Here is a 20,622-nt window from a genome sequence, read left to right on the forward strand (position 1 = left end):
CAAGTAGCGGAATGCTACAGAGGTAAACAAACAATATCATTTGGAAGAGGATTAATAAGTGTTGACATTCATACAAATGAGTAATCCTGTAAACGTAAACAGAATATTTTATATAGATTTTTTTTAATGAAAACTTAAAATCCTGCATTATTTTCCGGACAACCCAATAACAGTAAATACACCAAATTCATCTACAACGGAACAAAATAATAAACATAAACTAAAGCAAAGAAATTTTAATGATTTAAAAGGATTCATAGCTGTCATTGATAAGATCAGTTTAAAATAAGATCATATTTCTTCATACCATATTTTCTTTGTGCCCTGGCATCAGAGATATGATCATGTTATGTTTCCCCAGGTTTTGGAGGTTCTGGATGCATTCACTTACTAATTTTGATGTGATTTTTTTTACACGATAATGCTTTAATAGATGCTTGGCTATCCAATCCTATGAGGATTTTTTGCCAGTGTAACCTCTTTTCTAGATTTTCTAGGGCACAAGCATTGATGGCATGTGCAGTGAAATATAGTGTCACCATCAGCCCTCCAGCAGTATGTTTCAAGGTTTGATGGTGGAATATTCATAAAAGTACCCCACTGATCGTAACGTAGATTGGATTATCGATTTTGAGTGTCGGTCAACGGAGTAATAGCGAGTACTCCATTTATATGAGTATTTCTATGTATGAATTTAATTTTTAGGCTAGATTATAGTTTGCATTGGGGGCTGAAATAACCTAGCTGTCGACAAACCCCATGGAGCCAAACCCAAGTTGGGTAGCTTTAAGTACTGCATTAGAGCGAAGAAACCAGTCCTTCCCGCTGATTTCCAATAGCATCGATTCAACACAACATAACGCTTGGACCATCTTGCATTTCAATTGCGAATTGTTAAAGCCATTTTTTTCTAATCCTAATCAAAAGGATGCAGGCTTATGGCAAAATGAAATGGTGGACACACTTGCAAAGGAGGCTGCAACATCAGGTCCAACCCTTGACATTAAAATTCACTTGAACTTGAAAAGTTTTGTAGAAATCTATGGCAAGAAAAGTACAACGCATCATATGTTGGCAATTATTACAGGTCACTGTTCCCTGAGCTCAAGAAAAAACCATGGTTTTTGGAAGGCGATAGCCCAGAAGGAATGTCAAAGGAGTTCTATTCTACTATTTTTAGACTGAAGACAAATCATGGCCTTTGGGGTAGCTACAAGAAGAGAATCAGTTTGGCATTGTCTCCGAACTGTCCCACTTGCGATTGCCCTTCAAATCCTTCCCACATAACTTTTGAATGTTCAGAATATGAAAATGAAAGAGACAAACTGACAAAAAATCTGAGCAAAGTCCCAAACATTTCCAAACCAATAAACTTAGAATCTGTAAGCTTTCAACATAATCTGTGGATTTCTAAAGTCGATAAACGTTTCTTTTTGATTATCTTCAACCATGAAAATTTAGAAGATGATGGAGCTGAATGAGTGGGTGCGGGCGCGCGGCGGGGACCTGATCCTGGTCGGCCGATCCCGCTCGACAGTAAAATGAAAATAGAAAACTTCATGGGTAATATGCCGGCGTAAACACCAAAAAAAAATCAAAAGGACGTCCATCACAAATAGCGAAGGTAGATAGGTATGACTAAAAGTGGGCTTTACCACTGGCAAAATGAAACAATTCCACTGTCGTTTATGCAAGAGAAAAAGCAACCACGAAGTGTTTAAAATGTGATTTGGCTCTTCATACCAACTGATTTTGATGATCTTCCCATGCACTAAGACTGTGGTGAAAATTTCAATCATTTTATTAATCGCCCTACATGTTCTCCCTTTTGATTATTTACTTTTTTAAATTTTAATACAATTTACTTAATACAATTTTAAACCGATATACGTACGATTCCTGTTTTTTTCTTTGGTGTGTTATGTTTATTTTTGAACAATTCGAAAATAAGCTGCCTGGCCAACTAACAAGTAGTCCGACAACGACTGTTAACCATTTGTAAGGATATGTCGTCAGGTTTGCCAGAAGAGACAACTTTCTTCAGTGGGAAAAACACCTTTAACTAGTAACTAGGCAAATTTTTTTTTTAAATTTACTTGTTACCTACCTTAAGGTCGTTGTAATGTACTACAAATTTAAAAAAAAAATTAATTGATATAAATTATTTTTAAAAAAAGTTCTGATGACTTTTTTCTGAAGGGGGCGAATACACCATATACGGAAGGGGCGCCAAATTTTTTATCAAAAAACAACCAATTTAAACGAATATAAATATTTAAAACTTATTTAAAAAGTTTAAAAATTAATTATTTTTTAATAATAGTTTTTTTTAATAATAAAAATATATAAATAAAGTATGGCAGCAAAGAATTAACGACAATTGTTTATCAAACTCTACTAAAATACTGATTTCGCAAAAAATAATAATTAAAAAGAACACAGTATACGGAGACCCACTACAGCATGACAGCTTGTTAAAGTTAAGGCAACATATACATTAGCAAAATGTGAGTGAAGGCATGAGATAATGATCATGAATGACGAGGACTGACTGAGATGAAAAAGAACGTGACTTGAGTGAATTAATGGGAAATATAACAAGAATGAAAGCGAGAATGTAATTGAAGGGAATATAAGATTCCTAAGATTATAATATGATGGTGAAGAACTGGTTAACATAATGAGAACAAAAATATGAATGATACGTGATTGAAAATATGTTGAAATGACTAAAATGTTTCTTATTTATAAAAAAAATTTTATAATGTAAAAACATATTTGGCCTAGTCTAAGCTTATATAAAAAAAGGAATATTTCTCAGCAATTGCCACCAAAGGCTACAATTAAATTATTAAATATCCTCTTTTGATAGCAGTACATTTTTTACCTAATCTTTTTTTTCCTAATCTAAAAGCACTCCTATGGTATTCGATGGCTCAAAGATGGGAAATGATATGGGCAAAGGCATAAAGGGAGTTGTGTTGGGCACCACAACCATATTTCAGGCCGAACTGCTAGTGCATATAAATGAAATAAACAAAAAACATTTCAAATATGCCAAGTTCTTTCAGACAGACAGTTCTAAAGGCTCTCCAAGCAAAATTATCTCAAAACTTGTCTGGAGCTACCTTAACGCTCTAAAAAACTGCTTCAAATAGCCTAAAGCTCGTAGTCCCTGGTCTCGAGGGTAATGGTAACGAGGCAGCAGCTAAAAAAAAAAGAGCCTCAGAACAACACAGGCGCAAATCCATATGGTGGAATAAACTAAAGCTACACAAAGAAAACTGAAATTTTGGGCAAAGAGCACAACCAATACAGCAAAGAGGAAGCCATACTTAACAGAATCAAACGAGCAGGCATATTTACAGGACGTGCGCCAGTTCAATATCATCTTTCAGAACTGTGATCATCGTATGGTGATCAATGTAGATTATGTAGGGACAGAAACAGAAAAAGGGATTTTAGCTCCTGGAGAACCCAACATAGGTGATAGGACAAGACCGAGGTTTTACCTTGAACCGTCAAAACCAGAGTAGGGCTATTATCAAGGCCTGCTAGTAATTTATTGTAAATCACACAAAAGCTAGACTTTCCCGTGGGGTTGTTTGAAGTAATAGGTTTAAATCTCAGGTCACTCGCTCAGTTTTTCTCTCAATATTTCAGTTTTTCTCCCATTCACTCAGTAATTCGGTCTCTCCATTCCACTACTTAATGAGTCTTTTGCTTTCTCGCTGATTCTTTCGCTCACTTACTCAGCGTCGGTCTATCATTCTTTTGCTCACTCGCTCAATTGTTCAGTCACTTACTCAGGCTTTTGCTCATTAGCTCACTTCTTCATCCATTTGCTCAGTCGTTTGGTCACTCTCAATTGTTCGATCATTCACTCAATCATTTGCTTACTCAATTGTTCGATTAACTACCATAGATTGATCGGTAGATCAACTAACTCAGGCTATTGCTCTTTCTCGAGCTTACTTTATTCATTCGCTCACTTACTAATTGTTCATTTTGTCGCCCACAGCCTCATTCATTTAATCTCTATTCAATGTGCAACACAACTTGGAGTTAAACAATTTGTTTACAAGTATGTTTCGTTCATTTTATCAGTGTATAGTTCAAAGAGGTGTTCACTGACTCATTTGTTAAGCCATTTACTAATTCAGTTGTTCCATCGCTTACTCAATCTTTGGTTCACTCACTCACTCAATCTTTAGCATACTTCCTCATTCTTCCACTCACTTATTCAGTTTTTCGCTCACTCTTTTCCTTATTCACTCCCTCATTCTTTCCCCCACTTTCTCAGTTTTTCCCTCACTCGTTTTCATTCACGTACTCAATCTTTCCTCACTTGCTCAGTTTTTCATTCAGTCATTTTTCACTTACTCCTTTCTTTTGCTTACTTACTCAGTGTTTACCCTCATTCACTCAGTTTGTCGCTTACTCACTGTTGTTTGCTCACATACCATGTCTTTTGCTTATTTACTTGGTCTTCCTCCTACTTATTCAGTCTTTCACCTATCAGTCTTTTGATCACTTACTCAGTTCTCACTGAAGATGGGGCAATGCCAAAATGTGTTTGAGTTGTTCAACAAACCCGTGAGTGAAGATGGACCCAATAAATGATCCATTGGTTCAGCATATCACTGACTCACAGCCCAACACCCAGCACCAGTTATTTACCTTTTTCTTATTTGTATATCTTTCCTGGAGGCTGAAAATTCGCTTTACAAAAACACCAACCATTGACCTTTTACAATTCTTGGTTTACAGACAATTGAAAAAAATAATAAATAGATGAATTTTTGTTTTTACATTCACATTTGACAAGACTTCATTTTCTTATCCATCCCAGTGATGCCCTGTTATTTTTTGTCTGTCCGACAGGGCTCATTTTCTTTTATAAATAATGTACAAACAAAAAATAAATAAACAAAAATAAATAGAATTTTACATGTCCAAAAGCCCAACCCACAGAAAAGCTTTTTTTTTAACAGGTTCAATGTGACTGATCTAGCAAGCCAGAGTTCTGACCTGCCAGTCGGAAGAAAAATTAATTTAAAGATAAAAATAAAAATTACTGCCAGCATTGAACATGCTAAAAGAATTATTATTGGGTTTTAGCGATTTTTTTCCAACACGCTCAACGTGTCTTTTTCAGACCTATTTCCCATAAAAATATTTAAAATTACATAAAACAAATTAATTTTTACGAGCTTGAAAATCGCCACGGAACCCAATAATCATCCATCTTTTTTCTTCTTCTTATCAAGATTAACAAATTCTCGTGCATATCCTCCAGTTATTATCAAACTATTTCAATTTTCCAAGAAATATTTTTTTAGATACAGACTTATTTTCTCTCTCCTTTTTTCATTACCTTATTTATGTTCTTTATTGTCTTTTCTTCTTCTTTGTTGTCCAACTTAATTTTTTTTTCTCTGTTTACTTTAGACATTTTTTATATATAAATTATATACATAAAGCTTCAATTTTTTTTTTAAATATCACAGTCGGAATTCAAATCACAGTCATAATCAGACTTACCGTTATTTTTATTTTTTTTTTTTTTTTCTTCCCGGTATCGAGTCATAGTTACAAATGCATATCTTGCAATCATTTAATGGGAAGACAATTTTTCTTACATGTACAAACCTTGCAATATTTGTCTTTTTTTTATATTCGGATCTGAACATTGTATCATATCCGTAAAATCCGTATACATATATATGTATGTACACATATATACTATTTTTTTAAAGGTTGTTAATTAATGAAAAATAAACAAATAATAAATAAATGTAGAAAAGGGCGAGATGAGAACAGTAGAGCTCAGGAAAGCTGTGAAATTTGTTCCTTTTCTTCTTTTTTTAAATAAAACCTTGTACTTTAACAAGAGAGAAGAGTGAGTAGTAAGTAGAACGAAAATGATAAAAAAAAAGAGAAGAGGAAAATTCATCATCAATCATTATGACTTTTAAAAACAGGAAATTTTGATTAAAAAATAATAATAAATACAAAAATAAATTCAAATTTTGTTAAGAATTTTCCTTTTTTCTCTCTTTTCTTTTCTTTCTTTCCCATTGTTTACTTTGATTTTATATATACCNAAATTAAAGCAGAGGGAAAAATATTTCAATATCATAAAATTCAGTACGAGTAGACCAAAGTTCTTTCTGACAACAAGCAATCAACTGAAATAAGATACAAAATTGGAGAGAAAAAAATAAATGGCTTTACCATTTTTCACCCTGCTTTTCAGCCTTTTAAATATTTCTCTATCTAAAATCTATTAAAAAAAATATATATTTAAATAATTTTTATATAAAAGATGGTTAAAGTACGAGGTTTTTTAAAAATTTTTATACAATTTAAAAAGGTTTTTATAAGATAAAAAAATTGCGTAGGTTTGTTGTTTTCTCTCTCTCAAAAAGGGGTGCTTTTTTGGTATTCTTTCTGAATTTTCCGTGTTTTTCCCTTTTGTTTTATTATTTATTTCTTCCCGAGGGTTTTTTCTCAAGAGCGAGGGAGATTTTGAGCCAACGGCGCAAAATCAACCTCGCTGTTGTTGGTAAGCTATCATTTCGACCATCAAATCGTTAACGAAAACAAGGGAAAAACACGTAAAAGTTCATACAATTGTATATTTACATCGCTTTTATTTTTTTTAAATAATTTTAGTAATTATTTTTCTTCCGTAATAATAATAATATTAAACAATGGTTTTTAAAATTAATATTTATTATCTATATAATATTTCTAGTATAGAGAAAAAAGAAAAAAATGTTCTTTTTCTTTTATACAATATCAGGCTGTTATACAATACAAATATACACGGCAAGATAGAGAAAAAAAATATTTAAAACAAAAATCCAATATTTTTTTACAATAAGAATGGAAAAATGGATTTCCCACTGTTTTTTCTGTCTTGATAATTTACAACAAAAAAGAAAACATCCAAATCAGTTCTAATAATATAAAATATACAATGTTGAAGAGGGTATGTACAAAATTTATATAATAAAAGGAAAAAAATATACACTTGAATAAATTGAAAGGGATTAAAAACTGTTTAAAAATACGACGCACTGTCGGCAATTCACTTGGGCTCATTGTCAGGCGCCATGAGATGGACGGTGATCATTGAAAGGTCGACCATCTTGCGTTGGTTCCTTGTCTTGAAGAGCAACGCAGATTCTTCGTTGGCAAATTTTATCACTGCCCTCTTTGACTCGGCGTCTACACTTACGCTCTGTTTATCATTTCGTCAATTTTTTTTTTTTAATTTTTAAATAGAAGGGTTGAGCGATATAAAGAAATAAACAGAGGGGGAGGGAAAAAGAGAAAAATTAAAGCGTTTTAGTTTTAAAGTCGTTAACAGGGTTTTTTATGTTATTACGTAGATTAAACAGGGGTCGTACCTCATATGCGCCGACTTGCTTTGCCATCGCTTCGATCTGCCTTTTGGTCGTCGATGCTGACAGGTTGTCGATCGCCACTATCCTCGACTTCACCTCAGCTTTCACAGCAGTGCTCTGCACAAAAGAAGCGATTAAATAACCAAATCACTTTTTTTATATGAAAAGGGGCGGGATCAACTCACATCGACTCCATTTTCCGATTTGGCTGGCGATGGTGTGACTTTCTTCAGCTTTGATATTTGTGCAAGGGTAAGCTGGCAAAAAGAAACGATTTTCTTCAAATTAGTTTTTTCTTGTTTCGACAGCTTAAAAATGAAATCAACAGTTAAAAAAATTACCTTTTTCAAAATGGTCTTCCCGTCTGGCGTTCTCACCCGAACCACTTTGAACTCACTCTCTTCGGCACTGCCGTCTGACTTCTTCCCCTCTATTTCACTTGAAGAGACACCTAAATTTAATTTAAACAAAAATTTAATGAATTATTCTACTTTTTAAAATATTTAAATTTATAAAATTGATATAATAGTATCAACAAAAGATTTCTACCTTCTTTTTTCCGCTCTGTCGCGTAAAAATAAATCATTTATTATTATTGTTATAAGGGATGTATTAAAAAAATAGGGAAAATTACCGGCTTCAAGCAACTGCGACTTCTGCTGCGCTGCGACTTTCCTCTTCTCCTCTTTTTGCTTGAGCAGGGCCTCACGCAGCTTTTTCTGCTCTTCAATCTTCAGCCTATACGCTTTCATCTCCTCGTCCTCCTCTTCCGGTTCGATCTTCTGCACTTTCTTCGGCTGGCAGTCGACCATCTGGACCTCATGAAGGTTGCTTATCGTCACCTTCCTGAGCACATCGAACCTTTGCTGTTTAAGAGCAACCTGGTTTAAAATGAAAGTTGACCAAATGTTAAATTCAACGATATGAGCTGATTCTTTAATAATAGCACTAGATAAACAAAATGTTTACTTTGTTTTGATGATAGTTCTCTCTGATCTGTTTGGTGTTTGGTTTAATCCCGTGAGGCAAAATTGGTTTTACTACAAACAAAAACAAAAGTTATCAATGAATAAAAAAGATTATTTATTTTATACATACCGATACCGCCTCGCATAGGCATGTTTCTGAACTTGTTCATCTTCGGGTTGCCAAAACGTGGGTGAGGCGGCATCATGTGGTGAGGCGGCACCTGTGGCGGGGGTCCGTGGAAGTGTTGAGGTGGGAAGTTTGGCCCTGCGTTCCTTCCGTACGGAGGCTGCCAAAAGAAAGAGAACAATAAACCACCTGACTAAAAAAAGTAATGAAATTTCTTGGTAGGGTGAGGCCTGACCCTCTACTCTCTAGGTAAGGGAGAGGGTGAGGGTACTGAACAGGGGTGAGAGGAGGTGAGGGAGGAAGGGAGGGAGAGAGGGGAGGGAGGGAGAGAGGGGAGAAGGGGAGAAAGTGAAAGAGAGAGAGGGGGTGAGAGAGAGAGTGAAAGAAAGAGAGAGAGAGAGAGAGAAAGGGAGAGAATGATAAGATTCTATGGCTTTTCAGGTTTTGGCTGTATTCTTTCTTGGCTGTGATGCTTTATTCTTCTTGTTCTATGGTATTTTTTTTAAACAATTAAAGTCAGAAAAGCTTAAGTTTGGACTTAAAGAGAATGATCACCTGCTGTTCCATAGGTTGGTATGGCGGCTGGTTATAGTCCTCCTGTTGAGAATAGTACTGCTGATTCCAGCCCCCTTGCATCTGCTGAAGAAAAAACAATTTAATGTCACTCAAAAACGGTGGTTATATTTATGTACTTACCGGAGGCGGTCCTGGTGGCCCATTGTTGTAACCTGGCTGATAGTACTGGTCATTAGGGCCCCCGTTGTAGTACTATTTACAAATAAACATATAAGTAAAATATAATTTAAATTGTTTTCATTTACGAACCTCGTGTTCCTGGTATCCTTGTTGGTAGTGGTAGTCGCCCGGAGGGTTGTCGTTCCACCTCTGGTTACCCTGGGAGGAGGAGGATTTAAACCACTGCACATATTTTCAAAGGGAAAAAATATGATAGTACTTACATAATTCGGCTCCTGGTAGGGCTGATGAGGCGCCGCCGGACGTGGCAGCAAGTCCTGATGGTTCCAGCCGTTCCACATCGCTGCTGCACCGGCTTCATAAAAAGAAGGCAAGTTTTAAAAATATGCTTCGTAAAATAACAACATGGGAAAACATTTTGAAAGAGCTTGTTCATATATCAGCTGTATTTTGTACATTAAAAACATGATAAAACATACCAAAAAAATCTACAACTGTTTAAATTTTTTATTATTTTGTGTTTATTTTGAAATGTAATTTTTTTTTTTTTTTTAATAATTGATTAAACTATTTTATTATTCTTGTTATGTTTTTATGAGAATGGCTGAGACTTACGAAGGTTCAAGTTGTTACGGAAATGCGGGTTGACGTGTATGTTGCCTGACGAGAACTGAGGCTGGTGCGGTTGTGGGTGTGGATGTGGGTGCGGCTGGTGAGACATTGGCGGTGGGCCGGGATGCTGGTATGGTGACGGATGCATGCCCGGTGGAGGGCCGTTCGACCCACCCTTGTGCCTGCCCCTCGCACCGCCCCTGAATTGCCTGTTAGGGCCTTTCCCTCGGCTCTGATTGTTCGGTTGGTAGTTGGTCTTCACCGGTACTGCATCTTTTTATAACACACAATTATAAAAAGGATGTTAAAAAATAAAATAATTTTTTTAAATTAATTCCTACCGAGCGTTTCAGGAATCGTGTTTGTTGTCCTTGGTCCGGAAACGATGTTCCTTTCAGCCTTGAATCTGGACCTCTCCTTATTTCCTTCGTCACTATCTTCATGACAAAAAATAAATTAATAAATATATAAAAATTATCAATAAAAAAATTTACCATTTCTCTCCTCGGAAGTAACAGCTTGCGCCTTCTTGTTCTCCGAGACATCGTTTTTTAGGTCATCAGAGATATCATCCTCGATCCCAATTTCAATAAAATCTTCGTCTTCAATTGCTTTGCTGGTTTAAAAAAATAAAAATAAAATACCACATCTAAATACATGATATAAGGCACCTGGCCATATTAAAATACTCACTGATCGACAGCTCTCGACTGGGATGTTGATTTCTAAAACAAATCAAAACAATTTAAATAATAAATCATGGAAAAATAAATTTACAATCCCAATTTTAAGTATAGTTGACGTGATGTCATGTGCCAATCTTGGCATCCGGGAGCTCAAATTAAGGGATTCTCATTCTATACCTGATTGCAGTTGTGAGACCCATGATAGCTTATCTAACTGTCTCAAGACTGCCATATTCGGCCATCGTGCACTTGGGCATACAAAATGGTAAGCGTTAAATTTTGTGAAAGAGAGTTAAGTATAAATCACACGCTCGTCGATCAGTGCACGAAGTCTGTGCGAACTATATTTTGTGCAGATATTCGCGCATTGGTGGCCCCAATTGCACTGCGGAAATTGATGAATAGCTGTTTTTGCAACGGGAAAACAACATCGGGAGAATCTTACCACAGCAGTGGGTTTTTGGTGGCATTTGCCGTGAAACAAAACTTTTCTAGTCACCCTTCCGGGCAGATCAGCCACCATTCTCATCCCCATAATTCATGATCAGATCTGTCATCACCTCCGATTATCCCAAGATCTAAGTTTCCGCCATATGTAAATGAACCATTCCCTCATTTTGTCAACCCGACCACCCTTGCACACACACAGTCCAATGAAAGTGTATGGTTAGGGATGGGGAAAAGCAAAGGCAAGGAACAAATGGCAGTGGGGTACCCGCTGAAGTTTATTGGATCCTATCTATGTGAATTTATGTGATAGCAGTCACGTACAGCAAGAGATGTGGATGTTTTTGAAGAAATCCTTAGTGAAATAGTCGAATTTTGGCCCCCAGGGACGCAAATGCAATTTCCTTTAATACAATGACAACCTAAAATAAAATGTTTCAGTATTTATGATTTCCTTTAAAGGAACATTTTCTGGAAAGAGAGCTTTGTGGTCGAGTGGGGCAGAGGCACGGAAAACATCCCGGCCCTGGGTTCGAATCCCAACTTGCAATGTAAAATACAGTAATTCTTTAACATTCATAGGTGTTTGGTACCAGAAAATTGCCGTGAATGTTAAATCCGCGAATGTTGAGTCTATTTTCCTATGCTGTAAGGAGGGTTATATTCCATGAAGCCAAAATTAGATACAATTACAATTCAGAAGTTTAAAAAAAAGTTTATTCAAAATAAACATAATAGAAGACAAAACAGTGTTTGTATTTTTTGATGTGCAAGGAAAGAAATAACTATTAATTGTTCACTGTTTCGCCGAATAATTAATTTCTTTAAGAATTTCCACATAAGGATTTGAAGCGGCCTTGACACCCCTTTTAAAATTAAACCTTCGATTTAAAGATGGGGTTGAAATCCATTGCTTTTTTAATAAGTTGGTCCCTCAAGGTTAAAATTTCCCCGAGATATTTTGAAGAAAAGCTTTGGCCTGCATAAAAAACGTAACAATATAACGTTGTATAAGAATAAAAAATGTCCAAAATTTTTATTCTTTCACCAAGTGTCTGGACAGGTGTTTTCCGTTTTGGAAGAGGAGGCATTTTGCAAAACAACTTCCACGAGAGAATAATACAAACTAAGAAGAAAGAAGGAACTATATGTTCAAAGCAGGCAAAAGTTTTCTGAGGGGCAATTAGCACCTCCAATCCATTTTTTAAAGAAGTATTTTCGGTATGAAAATAAAATTGCTTACAAAACTGTTTTTTTTTTCCCCCCGCGAATACAGAAATCAGACTTCCGCAAATGTCAAAATTTTCCTCATTTTTTCATATGTGAATAGTGAAAGCAAATGTCTAAACCGCAAATGTTAAGGGATTACTGTAGTATGAAAAATGTATTGTCAAATGGTTCGACTCCTTGTCCACGATATCCGACAAGTAGTCGGTCCCGGATAACTCTAATAGCCCATGACAACCGGAACTTCAGCCTCCTACACCATAACATACAATAAGCATATACTTAGAAGTAGAAAGTTGTCGAATCATCACAGTGGGAATTTGGCTTGTGTTTTTACAAAAAAATTAAAATAAAGTTTTGATTTTCCAGTTGTTTTTTGTGTATGTGTGTTTTTTAACAAAGGAAATGAGGAAATATTAAAATGTGAAAATACCTCTTCGTCGTCGGCCAGGAGTGCGTCCTCGTCAAGATCGAACTCGAACCCCATGTCGGCCATGTCGCCCATCTCTCCCATATCATCATCAAGGATGTCATCGCTGATTTAACAAAAAAATAAACAATTAAAATTAAGAATAAAAAAATGAAGTAAAAGCGAGTGTTTTTGTTTTTGTTGTTGGGGACTTGAACATTGATTTACAATCGGATAGGTTATGCCAGACGGGTGATTTTTCACATTGGTTCACAGCCCGAACGTTTACATAAACAAAACACAAAAATGTTGAAATCGGAAAAGAAAAAGTCGGTATTCGATGTTGTAATTATGACGAAAAACAGTAAGAAGGGAGGAAAAAGTTAATAAAATGCTTACAAAATCTCTGCCATTCCGTAAACAAAAAAATGTTGTTTTCCTTTTTCGCCGACTGGACGAAAGTCGGGAACGGCAGGGCGCAGGCTCGACGCAGTCGCCATTGTGGGTGGGGGGGGGTGAAAGGGGAACCAAATTTCAAAAGATTCCTAGCAAACTCCCAACAAAAAATTTAAATTAATTTTAAAACTTTTAAAACAATTATAAAGATTAAAATTCGTTTTTTCGGTAAAAAGGAATGACATTAACAAAATAAATAAATAAATTTAGATACGGAAATCGCGTTGTCATGATATTTTACGGAGATAATACAAAGGGAGACCGAATGAAAATCTAACCGATTTAACAATTGTAAAAAAAATAATAATAATCATTTATAAATATTATTTAATCTGATTAATTTGATGTATGATCAGTATTATGGTCAAAGGGTAAAATAAAAACACAATTCCAACTTTGCCAAGCATTCGATCCGGGCCTCAAAGTCATCATCAGGGCCTATATTTTCAAACAAATTAACAACAATTAGCAGATATTTTATAAACACAAATACTAAATTTTGGCACTGGTAACTACTTACAATATTGGTGTGCGGTATTTAGTGATCGTTAAATAATGATTATTTTTTTTTTTTTTTTTTTTTTTGGCCTTGAACTAGTGTTCATCTAGATGATTATTTGGACCTCGTGATATGCGTCTGAAAGAAATGAATTTTCACAATGATAGAAATTTTAGAGTCAATCAAACTATTTGTACTCACTCAAAGTGTTTGTTTTCTGGGTAGATGTGTCATTGCTATGTGTCGTGTTGAGAGTGCCAAATGTAAATTCATTAATTTAAACAATGTTTATAAATCCCAGACCCTGAAGATGATCTCAATAAAGATCGAAACGTTAGCACGATAAAGAAAATGTTTTTCTAAACCTACGTCACACCAGACCGCCTCTCACCATTTCCAAATAATAATTACTAGTTTTTTTTTGTTTTTTTTTTTAATTTGTAGTATATTGACATTACAAGAAAAACAGGGATAAGTTATTAAGAGTTACCATTCATGTTTTTCTTATAATATTTCTTGTTTAAATTTATTTCCTACTTTTCAATTTATTAAGGTTTTTAGTTGAGATAAAAAAAGTCAGTGTTACAAGCGGGATTCGAACCCACGGCCTTCGGCTATATACGCTGCTACTCTACCATTTTTATTAACTTATTCCATTCTTCCTTTTTACACATTTTTCAAATAATATGTTTAAATAAATTCTTGAACAAATCATAACTAAATTTTTTTTTTAGATTAAATTTTGGTATTTGTAAAAAAAAAATTATTTCCGGCCCCTAGTCGAATAAGGGAGCGAAAGCGCTTGGAACATGTGCGCATGTCTCTGACTAGCTGACTAGAGATGGCAAGAAGTAATGAATATATCGATAAATCGCAGTCAATAATATCGATAATTCGATATATTCATCACATTACATTATTTTAAAACACCAAAATTCACTGGGTCGGTATTTCCCGGCTTTTGAGACATTTTTATTCGCGTTTGATATTTTATACGGAGGTAAAAGAAGCAGGTACACCCCCAAAGTGACCTGAAACCCAACCATTGCACTTTTTTTTCTTTATCTACAAAGCGTTATCGCCTTGTTTATTAAAATTCCAATTTAATTAGCAGAGGCTAACACTTTCCACTCCCACTCTGAGCGTGACAGTGATACTGCTAGTGAGTAGTGACTCAGTATCAAAGTTCAAACAGTAAGTTACTGTCAGCGACGACACGATCATGATCGAAGACGAATTTCGGCCAGTCACAGACGAAGATCTGCCGAAGCTTCTCCAGCTGCTCAAGTGCGATTTTCCACGAGGGATACACGTAAATTAAAAAACAAAGCATACTCCTCAATTTCATAAATTAGCTACGACTTGGAAGGATTTCGATTGTTATTCTGATCAAGGACAACTGGACTACTGCGTTCGATCATGGTCAAAGTGACTGCTTTGCTCTCTAACTTTAAGACTCTGCCTTGCTCTCAGACCCTTTGGTTCTGCCTTGCTATCTGTATCGTTGATTCTGCCTTGCACTCTGACTCGTTGACTCTGCCTTGCTCTCAGACCCTTTGATTCTGCCTTGCTCTCTGACTCTAGACACTGCCTTGCTCTCAGACCCTTTGATTCTGCCTTGCTCTCAGACCCTTTGATTCTGCCTTACTCTCTGACTCTAGATTCTGCCTTACTCTCTGACTCATTGACTCTGCCTTGCTCTTTGACACGTTGACTCTTCCTTGCACTCTGACTCATTGGCTGTCTTGCTCTCTGAATCTGATATAGATCTGAATTTTTAGGACAAATTCAGACAATATATTGTGGAGTACTCTTTCGATGACGTTGTCAAACACCAAAAGCAAAGGATCTATAAAACTATACCAACACCTACACAGTCACCTATCATAAACCTAATTTGTATATCATGATGGAAAGAAAAATTCGTAAATTTATATATTACTTATTCAAAGAGTAAGTTTATAAAACCTTGTTCTATTTTGTATAATTTTACTCAGAACTGTAAAAAAGTTGTAGTTGCCCATAAATAAATAACAGTGAAGTATCTGTGATTGTTCGAACTAGTGGAAAAACTTATTGATTTTGATACATCCTTTCATCCTTTATCTTCATCCGTTATCATTTTTTTTAGCTAATCTACTGTCTTTCACTTTTTCTTAGTCCTTTTGTTCATTTTCCAGGCATACTCCTACATCGACACACTTTGCAAATGGCGACAGAAGAATACATCACTCGACATCCACTTTCTCGCGCCAGGCGGCAACTACCGCCATGGAGTATTCTTCTACATGACGTACAAGACTGAGACGAAGGTAAGCCTTGCACTACACTGTATTTATTTATTATTAAAACGCTCATTCAACGCAGGAACGTCTTGAGGGGTCATTTTATGCCTCAACGATGGAAGGTCACAAGAAGTTGGTTGATGCTCTGAACCAGTACGAATTCGACTGGGACAGGTACATACTACTGTTTACTTGTATGCAGGAGCAAACGTGGAATTGCATTCAGAAGGTGTTTCTTGCAAAAGGTTGCCAGCTTAATTCGTCCAATGATAACGTTTATTGGATGCCTTGGAAAGAAGCAAAGGACATTCAGGTTGAGTAAGTTCAATTTTTTTTACATGTCGGTCACCCCCTTGATGGGTCTTTTTTCTCAGGATACCAGACACGATGTACTTAGCGGATTTGAAACCGGAACACGCGGACATTATCAACAGCATCTGGCCTCACAGGTTCCGCGGCTCCTCTACGGTGATCAAACAGATAATCAAGCTTAATTTTGGCATCGGTCTCTTCCTGAGGGGCTCGTCAGAGCTGATCTCGTGGGCTGTCTTCTGGTACTACGGCGGAATCGGGGCCGTCCAGACAGTTGAAGAGTACAGAAGAAAGGGATGTGCTTCGGCCACAGTACAGGCAATCACGAGAAAAATGGGGAGTCAAGGGCTCGATGTTCACCTCAATGTCGTCAACGGAAACATAGCTGGAAATCTCTTCTTTACAAAACAGGGCTTCAGGTTCGCTTTCATCGGTGTCTGGGCGTTTTCGCCCAACTCCGATGGATAACCGTTCAAACACAACCCGTCATTTAAGTGTCTAAACAAATAAAAAGGTATCGGTTTAAAGCTTAAAAAAAAAAAAACAAAAAAAACGAAGCTTTAAAAATAAAAAATCAAGTTATAGGAACATTTGGGAGTTCTGTCTATCAGTTACAACAAAGAGTACATACATTTTTTGTTAGAATTAGAAATAACAAATAAATAAAATTTCAATATGTAATTTGTCTCAAATTTCAGTCAATCCTACCAGAACATCAGGTTTTCTGTAATTGCTTAGAAATGAGAACTATCAAAAGGAGCTCAGAATAATAAAAAAAAAATTTTCATCGCCGTTTGAGCATCCGCCATTTCTTTTTTTTTCTCTCTCTCCTTCGCAGCATGTGGAAGCCTGAAGGGGCAAGCAAGGCGCAGCCGCAAAGCGGGAGAATGCCCAAGCCTGCCTAAGGGGACTGGCACTTATACTTATTTTTTTCTTTTTAGGGCCTATATACAGTTTCCATTTTCGGAGATGTGGATAAAAACCATTTACAACACCATGGAATATCTGGTTTTGTATCAAGATTGCCACCTCTAGGCAAGCCTTAATCTGTAACAATTGAATGCCTGTTTTAGGCTGAGTATGTGACAGACTAATTTAGTTAAGAAGTGAGTGAATAACTGTTTAAGTATTAAAATTCGCTTGATTTTTATTACTTGGGGGCTCGTTGCATGGGTTACCTGGCTGGTTTGATTCCCACCATAGCACTTGGAATCTCTGGCCTCTATCAAGCATTTTGCAATAATTATTATCTATTTGGATAGATAATAAGCATCTATAGTTATCTACAAAATTAAAGCCAAATAGAAAAATGGTTTTTGACCAAAAAGTGACCAGGTTATAAACTTATCAGTAAATGTCAAAATTTCATCAATCATTAGTTACACGATTTTTTAAATTTGAAATTACCTTGTTTTTTACCGTTTGTATATATCATTTTATTAGTCAAAAATCCTGTTCATCAGTCTGAAACGATGGTTGACGAAAATTCGATTTTATGATTAAAAATTATATTTCGTGGTCAGATTGACCAAATAACATCTTCCAATTAATTAATCTTTATGTAAGGTATTGGTTGAAATGAAAAAGTCAGTGTCACGAGCGGGAATCGAACCCAGGACCTTCGGCTAAATACGCCGCTGCTCTACCACTTGAGCTATCGTGACTTCGATACACTCGGACACCAACTTCCCTCTCAATCTTGGCAACAGTGAAGTTTTTTAAAAGGTCTTACATAAATAGATTGATAAGAGTTTATCAGTGATGGTTGAAATTCGTTTAAACTTTAATGATCGACATGATTTAAATGATTTTAAACTTTCAATCAGCACAGCAAGAAAACAATCGGTCGATTCAATGATTCGTTAATAGCCAAGTTCGTTGTTCTTGGAGGTTCCATGAAGGTTATATCGTAATCACGATCAGAGATGATCATCGGGGTCCGAAACGCCGGAAGCCAGCCTGACAAATCATAGTTTTGGACCTTTCCAATTTCCATGATTTGATAAGATAGTTTCGATCATGGGTCCGCACCGTCTTGTACGGTTTGATGTTAAATTTTTATTGACAGAATAACCGAGATGATTACTTAAAACGATTAGACAACAGAGGCGATGGGTTAAACTATGAATTTTAAAAAACTGTAAGTTTTTTGTTTATTTACCCAGTGGTTTTTATTTGATTGTTTTTTTTGTTTTTAATTGTAGATGGTTAGTTGAAGGAGATGAGGTTTAGAGCGAACCATATAACCCACTTGCTCAGCTTCATCCTCGGATGCGGTTTCACCGTTACATTCTTCACGTTTAACTTCTCGCCGAGTATTGAAATTGAGAAGGAACGTTTTGACATCGTACTCGCTGTATTGAGCGCACCCGGGAACGCAGAGAGACGTGATGCGATACGAGACTCTTGGTCATCTCTGATCGGACCGCATACGCAGTACCTCTTCGCAATCGGTGGGCAGGGGGTTACCAGAGAGCAGAGGTATACTGCCATCATCAGTTTGTATTCCAGTATTCAATCCTGTTTGAAGATTTCAGATCATCCAGGAACAGAAGCTTCATGGTGATTTATTGATCCTTCCTGTGAAGGACCACTATAGGAATTTAACGCGTAAGGTGCTCAGTGTCATGACTCATCTTGCGACAACCTACAAATTCAAGTATGTTTTGAAATGTGATGATGATACATTTGTGAACGTCAAGGCGGTCGAAGCGTCTTTGAAAAACATGCCAGAACGACGTTTCTACTGGGGATACTTCTCGGGTACAGCGAGGGTGCAAAAATCAGGAAAGTGGCGCGAAGACAAATGGTTCTTGTGCGACAGATACCTGCCGTACGCCCTCGGCGGGGCTTATGTGCTGAGCGGCGACCTTGTACTTTTCATATCGAACAATGCGGATCAGCTGAGCGTTTACAACAGCGAGGACGTTAGCGTGGGAGCTTGGCTCGCCCCGCTTGACATCACGAGGCGGCACGATCCACGCTTCGACACAGCGCATGTTTCTAGGGGGTGTAAAAATGACGATATTGCCATACACCGACAAGTCCCGGCAGACATCAGGGCCTTTGGAAGACGGCTCGCAGATGGGAAGGATCTCTGCGAAAAAGAGTTTTCAGTCGTTCGCCCATACCGGTACAACTGGTCCGTCCTGCCATCACAGTGCTGCACAACATTCTACGAATAAAAACCAAAAACAAGTGACTCTTTAATTTAAAATATTTATCTATTATCTATAATAAATAAATAATTTAATTCCCATTATTTATAATTTAAACACATTAAATTGGAAATTATAACCTTTTCTAAGATTATAAAAAGAATTATAATCATATATATTTTTAGTCTAGATTCTTTTAATCCAAATTTAGAAGGCAAATTTTTATGCAAAAACCTACACAAAATAATTTTACTAATAATGGAAAACAAAAAGGAAAGTTTTTCACAGCCAAATATTCAATGAAAAGTTAAGGTGGTAGTTGCACATCAAAGTTTGTAGTTTGTTGCAGGAAAATCAGATGTGTATTGGCCGTTTCAGGTTGACTCCTGAGCGGACAGGGAGACCTTACTCAAACTATTTTAAGCGTTGCTCTGTTCAAGAACGTTCTACGGGTGTACAGTGTATTCCTTGGCTTGTAAAACACCTCGACAGGCTGTATTATCAAGGCTAGTAGACCATTTCTGCCTTCCGGAGAGAGCGGCTTACTCTAGGCTATGCAACAGATTCCTTGGCCAAACCCCTTGATTCAGATTCAGAAAAACAAGCATAGCCAGGTATAAAAGAGGCTTCCGTGTCTGGAACGATCTTGCAGTACTAGCCAGGTCATATGTCAGTACTAGCTATTTTTCACAACACCCTGCACTTCATTCTCAAAAGCCTCCAAGGGCTGTCCCCTCCCCAGGGTCCTGCGGCCCGGATGCTAGACACTTTTGACGTTCTACTACACAGGTTATGGCAAGTTAATAGCTTTTTCTGATGACCTCGAGAGGGGGAAGTGGTAGGGTCCAAGCAATCAAGGGCTGAGTGTTCTGGTGTTGACTGGAACCCGAGAGTAATTTGGCACGAGGGTATTTCTTTTTATTTTAATTATATTGATTTATTGAATCCCAAATTTCATTTTTTTTTCTTTACCCTGATTTTATTTTTATTAATTAGAAGACAAATAATTCAGTTAACCTTTCAATTTATTTAACCCTCTTTATTATTTGCATTCAAACAACGTTCGCTTCATATGCAAGTGAACCCCGAAACATTGAGAACCACCTGGCAGCAGAGTGTGGTTATTATGGAAGCGAGCTGGGCCCATAGCCCAGAGGTCCGTGGATCCTGAATTACTCTCGCAATATTTGGCCAAATTAGAAGTCCTTCCTCTACTTTCTGGTTCCGGTCGACACCTCAACACTCAGACCCTTGATAACCTCGACCCTATCACTTTCCCCTCTTGAGGAGGGGGTGATTAGAGTTAAACTTTCCCGTGCTCCTCT

General features: G+C 36.6%; 4 protein-coding genes across 6 annotated transcripts in view; 2 read left to right on the plus strand and 2 right to left on the minus strand.

Moving 5' to 3' along the window:
* The window catches only part of LOC106670765 (gem-associated protein 2), a 6,340-nt gene extending 4,336 nt beyond the window's left edge, over positions 1 to 2,004 (minus strand). The window contains exon 1 of the mRNA XM_014401349.2: positions 1,895 to 2,004. The gene's annotated coding sequence lies outside the window, so the exon portion shown is untranslated. The remainder of the gene's footprint in view (positions 1 to 1,894) is intronic.
* Positions 2,005 to 6,994: 4,990 nt separating this feature from the next.
* LOC106670757 (RNA-binding protein 33-like) lies at positions 6,995 to 13,102 on the minus strand. Of its 3 annotated transcripts, none has more exons than XM_014401338.2 (17): positions 12,987 to 13,102; positions 12,612 to 12,714; positions 10,512 to 10,543; positions 10,313 to 10,434; positions 10,160 to 10,255; positions 9,822 to 10,091; positions 9,470 to 9,561; positions 9,336 to 9,404; positions 9,207 to 9,278; positions 9,066 to 9,146; positions 8,514 to 8,670; positions 8,385 to 8,455; positions 8,050 to 8,296; positions 7,757 to 7,866; positions 7,601 to 7,672; positions 7,419 to 7,532; positions 6,995 to 7,249 (listed from the first exon to the last, which is right to left on the minus strand). In XM_014401338.2, the coding sequence occupies exons 1-17, from the start codon at positions 13,085 to 13,087 to the stop codon at positions 7,097 to 7,099; spliced, it is 1,962 nt and encodes a 653-aa protein (XP_014256824.2). In that variant the 5' UTR covers positions 13,088 to 13,102; the 3' UTR covers positions 6,995 to 7,096. The 3 variants fall into 3 exon arrangements, with proteins under 3 accessions (XP_014256824.2, XP_014256823.2, XP_024083439.1); XM_014401337.2 differs by having other exon boundaries at positions 9,066 to 9,149; XM_024227671.1 differs by having other exon boundaries at positions 7,127 to 7,236; positions 9,066 to 9,149.
* Positions 13,103 to 14,489: 1,387 nt separating this feature from the next.
* Positions 14,490 to 16,706, plus strand: LOC106670897. The gene is made up of 4 exons (XM_014401566.2): positions 14,490 to 14,854; positions 15,723 to 15,854; positions 15,910 to 16,145; positions 16,202 to 16,706. Exons 1-4 carry the CDS (start codon positions 14,765 to 14,767, stop codon positions 16,605 to 16,607), a joined length of 864 nt encoding a protein of 287 aa, XP_014257052.1. The 5' UTR covers positions 14,490 to 14,764; the 3' UTR covers positions 16,608 to 16,706.
* A 1,247-nt stretch (positions 16,707 to 17,953) lies between these two features.
* LOC106670905 (beta-1,3-galactosyltransferase 6-like) lies at positions 17,954 to 19,337 on the plus strand. Its single transcript, XM_014401575.2, has 3 exons — positions 17,954 to 18,279; positions 18,344 to 18,620; positions 18,670 to 19,337. The coding sequence occupies exons 2-3, from the start codon at positions 18,361 to 18,363 to the stop codon at positions 19,322 to 19,324; spliced, it is 915 nt and encodes a 304-aa protein (XP_014257061.1). The 5' UTR covers positions 17,954 to 18,279; positions 18,344 to 18,360; the 3' UTR covers positions 19,325 to 19,337.
* Positions 19,338 to 20,622: the final 1,285 nt, after the last annotated feature.

Source organism: Cimex lectularius, unplaced genomic scaffold (assembly GCF_000648675.2).
Source record: "Cimex lectularius strain Harlan isolate CLEC.00 unplaced genomic scaffold, Clec_2.1 scaffold252, whole genome shotgun sequence".
Lineage (NCBI taxonomy): Eukaryota > Metazoa > Arthropoda > Insecta > Hemiptera > Cimicidae > Cimex > Cimex lectularius.